The sequence below is a fragment of the Lygodium microphyllum genome, chromosome 9, assembly GCF_053477565.2.
Source record: "Lygodium microphyllum isolate KBCC chromosome 9, Lygodium_microphyllum_v1.1.10, whole genome shotgun sequence".
Classification (NCBI taxonomy): domain Eukaryota; kingdom Viridiplantae; phylum Streptophyta; class Polypodiopsida; order Schizaeales; family Lygodiaceae; genus Lygodium; species Lygodium microphyllum.
The window spans coordinates 126,820,021-126,838,210 of record NC_141143.1 but is presented as its reverse complement, the minus strand read 5'-3'; the positions used below and the strand labels follow the sequence as shown (position 1 = coordinate 126,838,210).

The 18,190-nt window shown below is 40.7% G+C and overlaps 1 protein-coding gene and 1 pseudogene across 2 annotated transcripts in view; both read right to left on the bottom strand.

Moving 5' to 3' along the window:
* Positions 1-1,917: 1,917 nt before the first annotated feature.
* Positions 1,918-18,190, bottom strand: part of LOC148031563 (Pleckstrin homology (PH) domain superfamily protein) — a 56,399-nt gene continuing 40,126 nt past the window's right edge. Inside the window, exons 6-9 of one of the 2 annotated variants that reach the window (XM_087685114.1) lie at positions 7,603-7,700; positions 6,428-6,550; positions 3,796-3,885; positions 1,918-3,014 (exon numbers count right to left, since the gene is read on the bottom strand). In XM_087685114.1, the coding sequence (XP_087541240.1) occupies positions 2,871-3,014; positions 3,796-3,885; positions 6,428-6,550; positions 7,603-7,700 (455 nt within the window). In that variant the 3' untranslated portion in view covers positions 1,918-2,870. The remainder of the gene's footprint in view (positions 3,015-3,795; positions 3,886-6,427; positions 6,551-7,602; positions 7,701-18,190) is intronic. The other variant, XM_087685113.1, reaches the window with a different exon arrangement.
* Positions 14,211-16,838, bottom strand: LOC148031564 (uncharacterized; annotated as a pseudogene).

The window sequence follows — 18,190 nt, the reverse complement described above, 5'->3', positions numbered from 1 at the left end:
GCACCCAAACTAGTCTACATAATGCTCTCCCACATAATCGAAAGAAAAAAGTTGCATATTGTTGGCTTTCCAGATCCATCTGCCTGGACTCCAACACCTTTCTTGGCATCATGACTTAAGTAAAGAAACAACACAATTCAACAAAAAACAAAGATTAAACACAACGCATTCCATTACACAACAATCTTATAAGCTTCTTATAGCAAGTAATAAAACAATCTTCTAAACCTTCTTCCAAATGTTATTAGTTAATATACTAATGTTTTTTTAATTTTCTTCTACAAATAGATTTATTCACATACTAATGTGCTTTTCTCATTTTCACATTTACAAATATGCAATACATGTGAAGGCAAAGATGACTTCGAACGAGGTACACACAATCCAAACGATACCTAATATGTATAAAAACACAAATATATTACTTCACCTAACCACATTGACCTATGCATGCAAACATTCCAACGATACATTCAAAACCACAAGAACACCCAACATCATATCAAGAACCATCATACAAATACATAGAATTGCAAGTACATAATGACAAACCATATAAGAATGATAAACATCGCTTAACAAAGCCCAACATACAACAGCGGCTTCACAACATACATCAACCTCCAAAAACTAATGGCCATATCCACTCATTCTCGACAACGAAGAGCGCCTTGCATCAAACAAGAAGCTCGCAATTGGTACACAACCTCATAAAAACCTCACAACCTTGATTTTTACTTGAAACAATACTAACTCATATGCACTTAACATGTAGGATTTCTCAAAGACGTACTCAACAGACTCGAACTTGTATATGAAGACTCGATTGATAATCCACTATGAACAAGCACGGCCCAAACACTTTTGGACACAAAAACAAACATTGAAATATACCCAATTAAGTTGTTATACTTCAAATTTAACATCTCACTTAACTAGTTGGTAGAAGTCATGAAAAAAAAAACCAATGACATACTAAAGATTACATGAAAAAAAACCACTACAATCACAATCGAAACAATCCTGCAATTACAATATAGAAGGTCACATAACTACTAAGTAGAGAGATCTGCACCCAAAAACAAGATTCCAACTCTAATCCATTTAACATTATTTACGTAACAAACAAGTTCTCAAACGTGACTTCTTCTCAAACATTAAAAAATAACAAAAACAAAACTAACAATATCAACTTTTCCAACAAAAATGCAAACAAAAGCAAACCAAACTTTTGCCAACACCAAACTTGCAATCTCAATCATTGCAAGTTTTGCCACTAGCTCAAGTATTTTCATATCATCTAGCATGGTATACAACCAAAATCCACGAACCAATCCAAAAGTATCAACACAGACACTAAAGTAAATACTTTATCTACAACGTAAGATATTAAAAAAACAACATAGTACATAAAACAGACAACCAATATCAAAAAAAGAATCCAACAACATTGAAGAAATCCCATCAAGAAATTTTTTTTTAAAAACAAAGTATTCCAACTGTTCGAGAATAACTTCGAGGTTAACATAAAAGCAATAGTTGATAGCATAGACAAAGCTAGAAAATTTGAGCAAGCCACCATATGTAAGAGAAATGCAATCGTAATAGAGTTCAACAACCTACATGGAGACCCAACAAGATGTAAAATATATATATTTTTTTTAAGAGAAGAAAACGCATTTAACATAGGAGTGAATATTCAAACTCATGATCATTGACCTGAACTATATAAGTCTATATATTCTCTTTTCGAGATTCTCCTTGTATTTAAAGAACGTAAAATCTTCTTTACAACCACATGTATAAACACCATCAATAAGACTGATACATAACAAACATGCAAGAATTGCATATGGAACTTCATACTCCTTTACTTAAATGAATGTGTCAACCTAGTTGAAATAAATTATGCAAAAGCAAATGAGGTAATATGTCAGGACATAATTACAGTAAGGGTGAGTTGATTTCTATTCACCTGAAAGAAAAGAAATTATGATGAATTTGGACACGCCAAACAAGCATTGAAGCCATCGTCTCAACCAAGCGATACCCCCCCTTATGCTCATGATTGTGGTCACCCCAAGCAATATAGAGAGGAAGGATTAAAGCATGGACAGACTTGGAGTTAATTTATTTATGGGTGGCAAGAGGGAGCAAGTGCAGACGGAGTGGCTTTCAACATACCTTCTTCCATTGATTCGCGTTTCAGTTCTGACCATAGTAACAGGCATCCTGGTTGACATCTCAAGAATACATAAAAGCCTACAAAATGATGGTCATTCGCTACAAGGGAACAACCTACTACATATGATAGATATTGAGCTGTCAGTTCCTTCCAGAACTCAGCAGAAACCAGGGCTGTGCAGTAGAGTAGAGCACTTACCCTTGAGAGATCACCTCATCAGTTGTGCTCTCAAATCTAAATAAATGCCCCAGTATGACCTAGTTTTATGACCTTGGTACTTCCAAACCCCATCATCCTCTAACAACCTAATTGGATTGGACTCCAGACCTCCATCTCCTGAAACACACAGACCATGTTGCTGACATGCAGAAATGTCCCCCAACCACATTTCCCTCATTTCCAATGCGTCACGTCAATCGCTCCCAAAGCAACAACACCTTGGTTTTCCGAGCAACATGCCAGCACCTTCTTACTTGACCTTTCAAGGATATTGCCGCCAGGAACTTCTGGAGGCTTTTATCATTTCTTAGTAAACCTGTCTGTCTTGGCTTTCTTCTCTTCATTGACCTAGCTTGATTGGCAAAACCCTGGCTGCCATTTACTTGCATGGTCCTTTAGAATTCAATCTGTATATACCACTTGGATGACTGGAAGATATTCTATCCTCTCATCCCTTCATGGTGTCTTAGTCCCCAGCTGGAGCGTTTCCAGTGATGGCCTCTGCGAGCTTCTCTGCATCATTTGCGGTCTTCAACTTAAATAAGTAAAGCCTGCCTCTAGACGCCTCACTTTCTTGTGCGCTCCCTGCCGGGCTTCTGTTTTCTGTTTCCTGTTATAGAATCGGGGAGGTGTCAATACCATGCAACAGAAACAGTTACGACTTTTGAAACGAGGGGCGGCACAGCATTGCATTGACATGCTCCAAGGCTATTCAAACAACACCCATGACACATAATTCCAATACATGGTGGAGTGCAATCAGACATTAAAAAGTAATTTCCTTCTAAGCAACGAGAAACTAATGGGAAGAACAGCTACCTTTCCATTTAACAAGTTGATATTTCCAATAACAAGCAGCAAATGTAATTCTTTGAATGCGTATAAAGTGACATTTCACCTATCCGAACAATCTGGGAGCTTTCCCAGCTGTGAGGAGAGAAAAAATGTGTATGTGAAAATCAGACCTGCTACAGCAACTCATCACGTATTTCTATAAAGGAATGTGGTCAAGGTGGGTATGAAAATCATTGAGCTCTATATAGATCCTTGTAAGCAGCTTTAGTTCCTTTGAGTTATGCGCTGCCCACCAAATGAAATTCCGTTTATATTTGCAAAAGCCGTTCATTTCAGAGCAGACGTCTTGCGGCTTCCCTCTCTCTATAGCCATCAGAGTTGGCAAGTAGAACTCTGCTATAGCCCAACTGTAATACTGCGGAGATCATTACACTACAGTATCTCGAAGCTAAATCATCATAAAGTAGCAGTTACGAAATGACTCAATATTACTGGCAAGGAACAGTTTCACAAAGGTTTTGTCAATGACAGTTTGACAGTCTGGGAGTTGTCTAAACACCACTAGAAAGGGATGCCAAAATTTGGTTGATACTTACAGCAGAATGGAAGATCCCCGTAACTGTGTTCTTCTGGATGTTCATCTTGATTTTTGGATATAGAAGTGCATTAAGAAGTATTCTTCCAACCTGCATTCGTATATTGACGGTACAAAAAGGTAAATAAGCTACATTCGTATATTGACGGTACAAAAAGGTAAATAAGCTACATTCTGAGACATGTAATATATGTTTAACAGCAGTACTGATACATTCGGAATCAATACAAGCTGAATCCTAGCTCCAAAAAACAAATGCTGAATAACTACTGTCAAATTACATCGCTTAACATGGTGAGGTGAAATGTGCCATTAAATGCAATGTATTGCGTGCTATAGTCATCATACCTTTGCAAACAAAATAATGGACAGCTGAACGCCTAAGACCTTCACACTTGGTACCCTAACACCCAAAAACTGATCAGTCTTTAGATGCTCCTAGAATTGATATCTACTAGTTGCTTAAACTAAGCGCAAACATTGAAAGCTGCATGCAAGCCAAAGCTTGTGTAAAGCCACTAGTATCTCGAAAACTTTGTTTTTTAAGTCCCAGGAGTTTAAATCTTTTCTAGCAGGCAAATACAACCTCAACCTCTACCTGCAACAAGTCATTGGAGGTTAGACCAGCTCTACCAACATATATCAAGCTCAAGCTCACGAAGCTATGAGGTACTCATTACTGGGGGACTGAATTAAACACCTCCTCTCAAGCACTTCCGCAAGGTTGTTTCTTAGCACTGTATCTCTTTCATCTTGAGATTCTTTAGGGTCTTATAACTTTTGGCCATCAAAGTTCAAGTTAAAGGCTTTATACTATAAATTATCTCCATTACTATTTTCCATATGTAGCTATTTTGGCAGCACATGGCACCACTATAAGCCATTGTTGATCATTTTCAGAAGCTTGTGGCCTATTGTTACCAGTAGTATGAAGACTCACCTCAAGAATCCAGAAGCTAGAGAGAATGATGAAAGGGTTCAAGCCATCATCATGCTTCACCTCAGTAATCACTTACTCTCCACGTGGACTGGCTCTCTACTACAAAGGCCATTGAGTTGACAAAATTGTGATGAGTTGGAGAAGCTTCATGGTAGCAAAGCTCCCATGGTCAATGATCAGGACGCCATTGCAGTCTCCTATGTGCAGTGAAAAAGGTGTACCCAGGTAACCATCTTGGAGAATGGTCTAAAGGTGTTATTCAATTTTGTCTGAATAAGACAAGAAACCCACTAAACACACCTAACCTTTGAAGAATCTCCTTGTTGCAACTACAAAGAGTGTCAGATGTCCTCATTCAAAAAACAAAGGGGCATAAACCAGTCGAAAGTAAGTAGGGTGGGTCATTATTTTCAAGTGTCCTAAAGCTGGTACTCATAACTCCGAGTGTAGTGGCTGTGAAGAATAGTGATGTCTAAAAAAGGGTATAGAGTGCGTATGAAGGGAGTTCAAGGGACTGAAGGGTCGTCCTTAACCTGTAAGCCTACAGGAGGTCAATAAGGTTTCTATCAATACTTTCTATAAACATGTTTCATGGCAGTTCTTTGTGGTAACAAGGTGATAAGCTGATCATTGCATATCAGAAGGTGGGATTGATTGAGCTGTAGAGATGGGCTCTTTTATTGTCAGCGGACATTCGCTCATGCTACTCCTATTGCCTAACGCTTATTCCTGCCTTGGTAAAGAACCTCTGATTATCTCCACTCTTTGAACATATCCCTAGTGATGCTTAAGAATAGCCCCCTACACCACCAGGGAGGGAAGAAGTCCTTAGTGTATTATTTGACTCTTTGACCTCCAACATCCCCATGCTGCCCTACATCCATCCAATTGCTTGGGAATTTACTGAAAGCCAACAGTGAGAGCTCAATACATAGTGAACAAAGAAGCTTGTCCAAATAGAGTAGCCCATATCTTTGCACCAGATAATTGCAACTCGCAATACTATCTCCACAATAGATAGCACACCTGCTTGTGCAACAATTGGAAGGTCACTTCAGCCACCACAAAGGGACCAGGGCCCCAGAGGCCATTGACACTTTATTCTGTGAAAATAGTGGCTTCCGCATCAACAATTGATTGCACTCCCACGACGTTTGAATCCTAGTATCTTCGTATAGAGACAAGGGTTCTCACTACTTGAGCTACATGCACAAAAACGCTCATACATATAATAAGTATTAAATGGGGGCAATCTTGCCATGATTTCAGACTGCAGCTGGCTTTGATGCTTATGAATGCTAACATCTTTGTCACATTTGCTTTACCAGAAAGACCAACCAACTTCTACAAGTCTAGCATGCTTTGAAATGAAAACCTTCTGGAAAGGGGAAAAGCAGTGTATGTCTGAGAGAGAGAGAGAGAGAGAGAGAGAGAGGTTTATAAGACCAAAGGATCTACTACTCTCCATTCACTCTCCTTTTGATGTCCGCCCATTTGACTTCCTCATCCCCCTCTCTTCTTTTCCAATCACTATGTTACATTCTCTGACATGGTTATCTTGAATTGTGCTTAACAGGCAAAAGAAATAGAAAAATAGATTTTCGAAGCAGTCAGAATGAGATGAATAAATTTATCCAAATCAGCCTTAACAACATAGAAGAAAATGACTGCCATCAAGAGCTACTAGACTCACTTCATTTCGAACTACAATAGTACTTTTTGCTTCCTTTGTTCCTTTGTCTGTTCCTTCTTTACACTTCAGAATCAGATTGCCCATGCCCATGTCTTTCCAAGCTTTGTCATCCCCTGCCTCTCCCTGAGAAGATTGGCGGTTCTTAATATGAGATATCACTTGAAAGTACTTATCATAAGACCACTCACTGATGACACAGCTGAAAACACAATTCGCAGTCATAAAGAACTTTATTATATATACGAACCATGCTCAAAATCTCAACTATGCTCACTAGAATGGAGAGACAAGACTCTTTCAGGAGTTCATAAATGCTTATGTCCCCATTTTGACCTTTTCTATGAGTAGAAAGAAAAATATGTCACAGAAGTTCAACAGAAATACAATATCAACTTTCACATCAAAACACAAATAGTGAAATGTCTCTTCATGGCAAACTTTCACATTGTAACTTAGAACTACAACAACTTACTCTGTAAATGATTATTTTCTACATGATGACTTATACCACCAAGCATCAGTTATGAAAGACAAGATAGGACTGAGAATAAGGCATATATGTGCAATCCATAGGAACAACTTATTTTTCGAATCCTTGTTAACCTCATTGAAAGTAGTCACATGTAGCAATCAGAAACTACCAGTATTCAAGTTTCAGATGTTAATGGAGGTAAAATTCAGGAAATTGTAAAAAGAAAACTCTGAGGGTCTCCCTGTTTTCAAGTAGAAAGTACTTGAAATATGTAACTGAAGCTTAACAGAAAACAATATCAGCTTCCACATCAAAACATAGACAATCGTTTGTATCTTCATAGCAAGCTTTCACATTATAATTTAGAGCTACAGCACCTCGCTCTGTAGACAGGATTTTTCTACATCATGAGTTATGACCACCCAGAATCAATTATCTAATGTGCAGAATAGAACTGAGGATATGCCCTCACATAGAAACAAAATATTCTTTTAACTCCTGTTAACTTTTTCACTGACTCAAGAACCCAAAGAAACAAAATCTAATATCCAATTGGGTACCATGAACTAACTATTCCAAGTATTACATCACAATCATTTAAAAAAGTTCAATTCTTCAGACACAGAAATGGATTTAACAGCTCTTTCATCTGCAGTAGAAAATAAGGATTTCAGCCACAGAAGATTATAGTGAGGACATTCACCTTGATATAAAGCTTGCACTTTATTTCATGAACAACTTTGATGCCAGGTTCATCAATCCGCTTCACTGAGGGACTGCTTGGTTCATTTTGAGCATCATCTACAGACATACAGAGAATATTCAAATTACTCCTGCAAGTTCTGATTGGCATTGTTTAACAAAACATGACACTAATATTGCGGCTTACAGAAAAACAGATGACCCAAATTTAAAATGTCTTACAATCTTGGGCGAAGATCATGATCTTGAGCATGACAGAAAACACCATACAATCAGTGTGGTACATGCCCAGTTGGAGCATCCACACAAGTCAAACTTCAATAAAATGATCCTATCATCCTTCTCCAGCAACAACAATCTATGACAATCTAGATTTAAATCTCAAGCTAGGGTCTTCGGGTTCCTGGACTGAAACCTATACATCTTAGGACAAGACATTACAGATTATATAATCAAGTGCAACCCAAACCGGCAAACTTATTGGAATTATGTGAGAGTCATGCTTCAACTACGACAATAACTAAGGCTCCATCAGCTGCACATGTCTCTTCATCATATGCTAGTCTAGATACATGACTATGCATCTTTCTTTTTTTCAAGCACTATAGGAGCATTTCACCTTTGTTGCTCCATGACGTCATTCTCTGATGGTGTGTTTGTCACAAGGACGTAAAATTTTATTGCTTTGTTTAACATTTAATTAAAAGTTAATCAAAAGTGCAAATGTGGCTTAACATGTGAGGTGCATGTTAATTATTTCACAACGTGGAACCCAAGACCCCAAAATATCAGTTATTGACAAAGGCAAAAGTTGTGATAAGTTATGCTTGACAAGTATTAGGAAGTATCTAATGTCAAATTGGGCCTAATTTATTGGCCAATGGTGGCGACATTAAAAACTAGGCACTAATTAATTAATTAATGCCAATCTAAGGGTTAATAACTACTCGTAGATACTTGGGAGACAAATTGGTCGCCAATTTAATTTTTCGTTGTTTTCCAACAATTTGAGTCATTCGAGGAAGAGATTTCAGTCAATCTCTGCTGTTGCAGCAAAAATTAGTGTTTTGCCAACTATCTTGAAATGTGTGCTCAAAGTAGAGGGCCTAGGACTTGAATTCCAACAGCTGAAATTGAGGAATTTCAAGGAAATTCAAGAGACCAACCAGCCAATTTCAATTTGGGTCTAAATTTGTCTCGCAAGGAGTAGAGTGAAGGCCAATTCCCCAAGCAAACCAAGGGGCAAATTGGTTTGATGGCTTGCTAATCATTAATGACAAGTAGTACTTGGATTAGCGAAGGAGATTAGTGAATCTCATTTGCACTCCATCCATTTGGAATACCAAAAGGAGCGTCATTTTTGGGCCCAATAGTCTGTCTATTGTCCAAGATTTAAGAGATAATGTGAGCATTTCAATTTATGTGAATTAATTACTTGCTGTAATTACTGTTAAAACAGGTTATTACCACCCTATCCGAGGAGAAAGGCTGGTTTCAACACCCCTAGTGGCCCTAGCACGAGGCTGAGAGTGACTAGCACAACCTTTTTGCAATGACATTGGACTCTAGCGAATCCATCATCCCTCATCCTAGGGATGTGTTAAGCTACCTGAAATTTCCTTTCAAATTATCATATTTTTATGGCTATTTAAATAGAATTAAGAAGACATTTTTGCTTTTTGTATGACACTCAAGACTTTTTCTAGTTCAGAATATTCTATAATAGGGACTCAACATGCACTATTATCCTTCATCCCTCATTTCCACATTCAATGCCACGCTCTCTATCACCTTGATCATCATAATCGTCCAGCCTCAAAAGCTGCCACTTAGTGTTGCTGCCCTCTGTCAACACCAACAAATGCTATCACCCAGCTGTCCAAGGTGCTGCTCAGCAATTCACTAGTACCACCCACTGCTGCTGTCTACTATCGCCATCAACAAGTGCTGCTGCCCAGATGTCCAAGGTGCTGTTCAGCAGTCCACTGCTGTTGCCCAGCCCAAACTGCTGCTGCTGCTTGTGCTGTTGCAACCTGCAGCTGCAGCTGCCCTGCCCTTGAAGAAAATCTACCACCTGCTTTTTGACCTGCAACCACTGCCTTTTGTCCTACTGCTGCTGGTTTTGGAGTTTCAGGCTGGCACCCTTGCTGTCTACAACTCTACACAGATTTCCATACATGTGCTTTGGCTGCCAGCTGCTCCTTGACAGCATCTTCTAGAATCTACATTGATTGGCCCTTAGCTGTTACATTCATCACAATCAGCTCCAATCCTCTACATTGACCTCTACATTGGTGGTTTGATGCACTTGAGATCCATTCATGGAGGACATCTCTCCAACACTCTCATTCAGCCTGATACCAAAAGAGTCCCATGGTTGTGGTTGGACAGCTCCACTCTTTAAGCACCCACACATTTGCATCTTTTGTAAGGACATGGTAGGGTTTGCAATGGAGACAACAGGTTGCAAAACTCAAAGAATGGACGAAATAATGAATGATGATACAATGGGGCCCCTTGGCTTCCACATACCTAGGATCGGGGCTGAGGTGTAAACTGCAAAGTCTGGAGTTGATAGAGTGATTCAAGACGACTATCCTTGCTAATTAAGCAACAACACTCGTGAACAAGAACACTATGGAGGGAGGGAAACATGGTTCTCCAAGTAGATGTTGGAGAAGACCATGGATGAAGAAGATAGCAATGAAGAGAGCAAAACCTAGTTCTCCATAGGTGAAGGTGATGACGAAAATGTCTTCAAGGACTGCAACAACAAAACGAAGTATGCTGATGAAAGGACCTCTAGTAGCAAAACCGACTATTGCAAAAGAATGACAAAAATGACTTCAAGGACTGCAGTAACAAAATGAAATTTATGATGATGGAAGGACCTCTAGTAGCAAAATTACAAATGTATGCAAGTGGATAGGGCCTTTTGGATGTAAGGCAACTGTTGCAAAAGTTGCACCACATCTGTAGCAGCACAAACAGCAAAAAATGTGTGTGCAGCCCTCAGATGATAGCAACAGCCTATAGGAAAGGAATACCTTTTGCACCTAATAGGTGACAGCTATATGATGAGTGGCAGCCACTGACAGATGATGGTGGCTGCAATAATGATGACACAGGGGGGCTACTGGCAGTAGGTGACAACCTACAGATGATGGAAAATCTGACAATGAACATGGGCTGCCACTCTCAAACTGGGCAATAGCCGACAAACGTGAGTGGCAAATCCAACTGAGTAGGCGTGCACCTAATAGGCGACAGCTATATGATGAGTGGCAGCCACTGATAGATGATGGCGGCTGCAATATTGACGACGCAGGAGGCTACTGGCAGTAGGTGACAACCTACAGATGTTGGAAAATCTGACAATGCACATGGGCTGACACTCTCAAACTGGGTGATAGCCGACAAACATGGGTGGCAAATCCAACTGAGTAGGCGGCAAGTCCAAGCAACTCCAAGGTGGGCAGCAGCAGCTTGAGTTGTACAGCATCCACCAAGCACAAGAGGGAAGAAGGAACAAACATTTTGGGCTTCTTTCCCTATAGATCTCCTTGCTTTTTTGATTTTCCAACTTGTTGCCTATTAGGATAGCCTTTAGCCATGTGACCTTCCTATTCACAAACTAAGCATTTATTTCCAACCCTTAATTCCCTACGTTGTGCAGGTATTTTTCAGCCCTTTCCTTGCTGTTTTGGCCTCTTTTCAACCTGATTTTAAAACCTGCCCCTTTCTTCAGCCCTTGAAAACTTCTTATTCGGTTTCCCATCTGTGTCTTGGAAGCCCGAATCCTTCCCATGCAGCGATGGATCAGCTGTGCTAGCTGTTTCTATGAGCTAAGACATACTAGATACAGTGGATTTAATGTAAAAATCCTTGATTCCTTTTGGCAGCCCACATACATGTTTTTCCATTTGCTCATGGAGAGGAATTGGATGATAAGAAGTCATTGGCAACAAGGCATTCCAAAACATCTTATTTTACTACTCTAGATTTTTGCATTTCGTTGCATCAAACTTATTCCAAGTTGCCATATTATCCACCTCAAAAGTACATGTCAACCAATTTGAAGCGAACATTTGCTTAAACTGTACCCATGTTAATGGTACTCTATCTTGCATCAAGAGCATGGACCACCATTGCAATGCATTCCCCTTCAAAAAAGTGGCTACCTTTCAAATCTTAGAGGATTCAGTGCAATTTTGTCCAAATAAGTTGTATCAAATTGCTAAACAAAAGCCAAATCTTTCAACCTATCTTGTGTCCCATTGAAGGCCTCAAACTTCACCTCTTTTCCACCTTAATCATAGACCTTTGCAGCCCCTTTGGGAGTTAAGTTATCATACAATGACTGTTATACAAAGAGTGCATGTGTTGTATTTACATCATGATTTGACCAGCACCATAAGAAACATTTGAATGGCCAACACTCATTCCTTGAGCCCCATAAGCACCATGGTCCAAGGGATACAAATGCTCTACCACATACCACTTGTGCCCCAAGCACCATGCCAATGCTGTCATATGTGGGGTTATGCATACTACTAACCATAACCGGATACATTAGGCTTTGCAAACCATGCATGTTAGCTTTATTTACCCTTGTATGTGAACACAAATTATTGTCTATAAAAGTGCATATTTGTCTACACCTTCCACACCACTTAGCATTAAATGAGGATCACTTGGTTAGCTACACAGCTCAATCTCTATATTTAGGCTCTATCACTTGTACTTTCATAACACATCTCTCTCTCTCTCTCTCTCTCTCTCTCTCTCTCTCTCTCTCTCTCTCTCTCTCTATATATATATATATATATATATATATATATGAAGTTCCATTTGCCATAGCTTGCTCATCACACATGTAAGCTCCATAGCCAACAGTGGTATCAGAGCTAGCAACGTTGCCACCGCCTCCCCCATGAACCTATGGGTCTTCTTTGTCAGTTCAAGCCATCTTTCGTATCGCAACACACCCAACTCAGCTTGAGCTATGACATACCATTTTTTTGCCCAATGGTCTTCTATGCTGTCTATCCAGCACTGTTAGTTGTGAAAGGTGTTATATGATTATTCTACAACCCAGGCCCCTTGCCGCGTTACTATGAACTTTTGGTTAATGCCTTCGGTGCCTAGAAAAAGAAGTAGAAGACGAAGAAGGAGAAGAAAAAGGAGGCAGTGTCCGCCTTGGCCTCACGCCATCAACATGTCATACAATTGATCCATTGCACTTACATAAGTGCCTTGTTGACTTATCCATCAAATGCTAGCAACGCCGTCTCGTTTACAACCACGAATACAACCCAACACATCTGTCCTACACCATGTAAAGAAATGCCCTAACACAGAAACATAAACGAAAACCATACGACAAAGCACAGACTGATAAAAGAACACAGTTAGGATTAGGATAACTTAGAGACAATGAACACATTAAATAAATGAAGTGATATAACTACTAAATATACGATGCTCATGCAGCAAACACACTACACAATGAATGAATAATGAACCTCGAACTCTTGTATCTCAAGAATCAAGGCACGGGTAATGAGCTAGAGAGTGTGTCGTACTCCCAACGGATCCCGAATCGCAACAAGGTAGCCTCCGAATGTCGAACACCAACAAACACAGCAGTGAGAAGCTAGATCTAATGCAGACAACAGTGAGGAGAGAGAAAGGCTAAAAACTCACACAGCATGTGAGAGAAAGACTAAATACGCAAGCAAGACAGCCTACAGGAGAGAGAAAATTTGAAAAAAACGTAGGCAACAAGTGAGAGAAAGACTAAAAACGCAAGCAGGACAGTCTGCAAGAGAGAGAAAGACTAAAAACGTAGGCAGGACAACCTGCAAGAGAGAGAAAGACTATAAACGAAGGCAACACGACTGTGATGACGTGGCAGGCTGTACGGCAGCAGGTCTGCACAAGAATAACAATCATCTGGTTGGAATCAACTCCAAACTGCATAAAGAGGGCTGAAAATCAAGCATCAACTAATGGAGACAGCGCAATGGACAGCTTCGGTTGAGATGTCCTCCGCGAACGGGTTGTGGGCAGCAAGCTGAAACACCTGAAATTTGCAAAAACGAGGTTAAAGAAGAGTGGAGGGTTGACTGCCTATTTGTAGAAAATTAGGGTTCTAGATCCTCTCCCACTTAACTCTCTCGATCCGCTCCCCATCTTAGGGTTTTGGCTAAAATTTGACTTGACCAACTTAATTAATTATCACCATGAAAATTAAAAGATGGAGAGAAAGAGAGAAAGAAAAGAGTCGATACCACATTGAGAGCATAGTTGCCAAGAGTTTCCAAAATGGCGCAACGGAAACAGGTGGGAAACAGCAGAAACGGAGTTTCGGTCCCGACAAGAAACGGCGAAAACAATTTAATGGGAAAAACATGTAAAATATAACAAACTAAACAGTTTCATTAATCATTGTAGACAATTGACCATCCAAATCCAAAGCAAAGATGAATATCATTTGATTTCTCCCATGGGCCACTCGGCCCTCTAGAGTCTTCATAAGTTCATAGACTCTTAACTATAGTCCACAACAATCAATTATCACAGAACACTAATCAAATTAAAGTTCAAGAGAGATTACACAGTACACGTGTACTTGCCACCATCCATGTGTATCTATATCATTTCAAAAAGAAGAGTACAAGATACTGTGAACATGTGCAATCATGCATGGTTAGGGGATCATCAAAGCAAAATACCAAAAAGATAAAGAGTTAAGGCTTAAGCCTCGATACAATCATAAATAGCTGAAATGTCTGAAACATGTCTAGAATCTAGACTCTGGAGTGACTACTCATCATCCTGATCCTCGGCTTTTGCATCACTAGCAAATGCACTAGAAGAAGTAGAATCTAACTCAAAATGAGAGCTAGTAGAAGAGGGTGAGGCTGCAACTGCTGAAGTGCTGGCGCCATCCCGTCGCGATGTGGCCCTCCGTGAAGCTCGTGTGCGATGGGCATGAGCTGACATCTCCTCATACAACATGGTGTAGATGTCCAACTCCTCACTAGGAATATTTGGTATGTCTTTCACCTTCTCTATGTCTACCTTGTCGACGTTCACCTGGCGAGGTTCAGGACAGGTAGAGGTGTGCTCAAGAAGGCGAAGGTTGCAATGACAAAAGACCAACCTCTCCAGCTGACCTATGCTTAAACGATTCCTCTTCTTTGTATGGAAGAGGGCCCAAGTGCTCCAATTTCTTTCACATGGGCCGAGCTGCAATCCTGTGAAAGAACTCGAATAGCAAGACATTTCTATCACGATCCACAAGAAAAGAAATTTCAGATTGCACAACATTTCTAATGCGCAATGTATGAATTCTAAGTACTTAAAAGCTAGAGCCTCAGCCTAGAACTTACTAGGGTAGGTGCAGATGCCCCATATTTCTCCCAACAAGACACAGGCTGCAACTGTGTCTCTCGAAGCTGGGCTGTCGAGCAACCAAAGAAGAGGCTATGGTTACAAAACAAGAGAAGCTCATCCTCAAGCCTCGTGACCATCTGCAAATCTTTGTCTGCCCACTTCTCAAAGTACTCCTGAATACCGTTCTCTAGCTCATCATCAGCAGGCTAATCCTCACTACGCCATAGGGGATGCAATACATGTGCAACTGCATGGATTGGTCTATGAAACCAATTCCATCGCGTCTACCATACACATCGAAGCTCCTCGATCCTGGATTCAAGATGGGCAATTGAAGCTATGGTGGATAAACATAAATTTGCAAACCATAAATGATAATACATATTTTGCATAAACCATAAAAATCACTTACTTTCTACGAGGAAGGCAGGTATTGTTGTCCAAGGGCTCTCCAATCTTATCCATCTACTCATAGAGTAGCCCCATGGTGCCCCCCTCCATATCAGTAATGCGCAATACAGAATAGATGGGCTGTATTGATTTCACTAAGGCTTCAGCCTCCTCCCACCATCCTTGATCCATTACCATCCGTGAGAAAGATATGTGTTTTGCATCTTGGCTATCCTCCAAAGCACACCACTCTTGGGACACCACTATGCGTATCAAGTCCTTGCGCACTCGCACAAGCCTCTCCACAACAATAGACATATATGCAAACCTTGTGCTTGAGGGTTGAGTAGCTCTAACTCACTCTATGAACAGTAGATACTTTGCACCTTAGGCCACTTTGTGACAAAATGCACCATGGACTTAGCTGTTGAAAAATCCTGTCAACCCAATCTAACTTCTCCAAGTCCTCCATAAGCTAGTCCAAAGAATGAGAAGCACACGGGGTCCACCTTATCTTCGAAAACTCAGCCTCAAGCATGCAACCCATGGAAACACAATTGGACCCATTGTTTGTGACTACTTGAACCACATTATCTACCCCTATCTCCATGATCGCCTTGCGTATATGCTGCCAAATATATGAGCCAGTGACCACTGTGCCTGGCGCCGAAGCATCAATGGCCCTCAAGAACATTGTCCCCTTGCAAGAGGAGACTAGAATGTTATAGACACTTCGTCTACGTACATCAAACCACCCATCACACAAGATCGTGCAACCATACTTCACCCAAGTGGCCTTCAATGGCTACAACTGAACCTCTATGCGGGCTTTCTCATTTTTAAGCTCTCTTGTCCGAATACCCTCATACGATGGCCCTTCCCACTCACATCCAATGCGGCTGACAGCCCTCATGGCTGATTTCCATCTCGGCATGCGCAAGACATGGAAAGGAATTGCACACTGATGAATAATCGAGTGAGCTCTCTAGTAGCCTCTGCAATGGCTTGCTTTTGTATGCCCGCTTTGATACTAGCACCCTGCAATGAACCTTTTATTGCCTGAGGTGTCCCGCGTGCTCCACTAGTAGAACCCGCTGTATGTGCACCACTCATTGTGTCAGTCTCTAAAGCTCCTCTACTCCTCCTTATAGGACCTCCTGTTGCTGAAATTTCATCATCTCCATGGTTTCCCTCTCCTGTACTAGATGCACGTGTAAGAGCTAAGCGGCTGAGCCTCCAATGCTCCAAGGAAGCCTTAACATCAATAGGCACATGTTCACATGGACCAATGTCTTTATTGGGCACATTGACAAGATGATATTTGATTCTTGTGGCTGCCCCTCCTCTTTGGATGCCGCAATAATTGCACTGCCACCGCTTGGAGCCACCACCACCTCCGTAAGCTTGAAGCACTGTGACATGACTCCATGCTTGATCCTTTGGCATGTTGATTATTCTCGAATCCCACCTAAATCCTGAGTTTGTTGTGTCGTGCGCGCGCGTGTGTGTGTGTGAGAGAGAGAGAGAGAGCAACTTGCAAGTGCCAAGGCCCAAACTCCAGTGCCCACGATTGTGTGTGCACTCTGTGTGTGTGAGAGTCTAGAGAGAGAGAGAGAGAGAGCATGCCAAAACGCAGGTGTGTGCAAAGCCCATGGCTGCCGGCAGCATTCGAGAAACAAGCATGCGTAGGCTGCAACAATTTTAAAAAATCAAGGCTCTCGTTTTTTCACGTGGGGGCTCAAAAACGTAGGCCAAAATCGCCTAAAAAGACCTGCAAAGAATGTGTTGAAAAGTCAAGAAAGGGGGAGGGGGGGAGGGAGGTCAAAAACGGTGTTTCTACGTAGAAAAAACGACAAGAAACGATACGCTGTTTCTGAGGGCCAGAAATGGCGTTTCGTGCAACTATGATTGGGAGGGAAACCAGCCCCTCCCCCTTTATAGGAATTTATCAAAACAAAACTACGAGCACCAAGTGTTTCAACCATATACAAAAGGTCTGATTTGTTACAAATCTAAAAATTAGGCTTTTGAAATCCTAATTTCTTCAAAACTCCAAGCAACAAGTTGATTTTTTTCTTTAGTGCTTGGATTAGATCAAGCTTAAAAGAAAGTGCTTCTTGGATGAGAAATAGATAGGAGAGTACAAAGCATGTGGCTACAATTTTAGTATGAGAGCTTATTCCAAATATGAAGAAAGAGACCTCCAATATATAGATGTGGGGCTTAGGGGTTGCTCACAAGTGAAAAGTGAAGGCGACATGAGAAGTTTTTGCTGAAAATGACAAGTATAGGGACACTTGTCTCTTCCAAATGACACATGTCCTATTCTAGATGCCACATGTCACTTTTCTATAGAAAGAATCTTCCAAACCTTCTACTCTAAAAATCTCCCAAACGGTTAAAAATTTAAGATAGCTATCAAAGAAAAAAGTGTTCCTTCCAAATTTTCGAAGCCTTTGACGCAAATAGAATTTCCATCTGAGCAACTTCCAAAGACAACCACGCATGTAGCCCAACACATCTGTCTTGCACCATTGTTCATCTCCAAGCACCTCCCAAATTGCCAATAAACTTGCCAATTCTCACATGTTCTATTGTCACATTAGTTCTTCCTCATTATTTTGGTACCTTAGCCAACAAGCTCGTCCCCAATGCATCATCGTCCACACGTAATTTACGACTTGCCTAACGCGTGTGGTGATACTAACAAAACATCAACATTGACGACCTATCATGCTTGACGCTTGCAACTTGTGACACATGGCTGGTCCTATTGAGTTAAAACGTGCTTTACAACT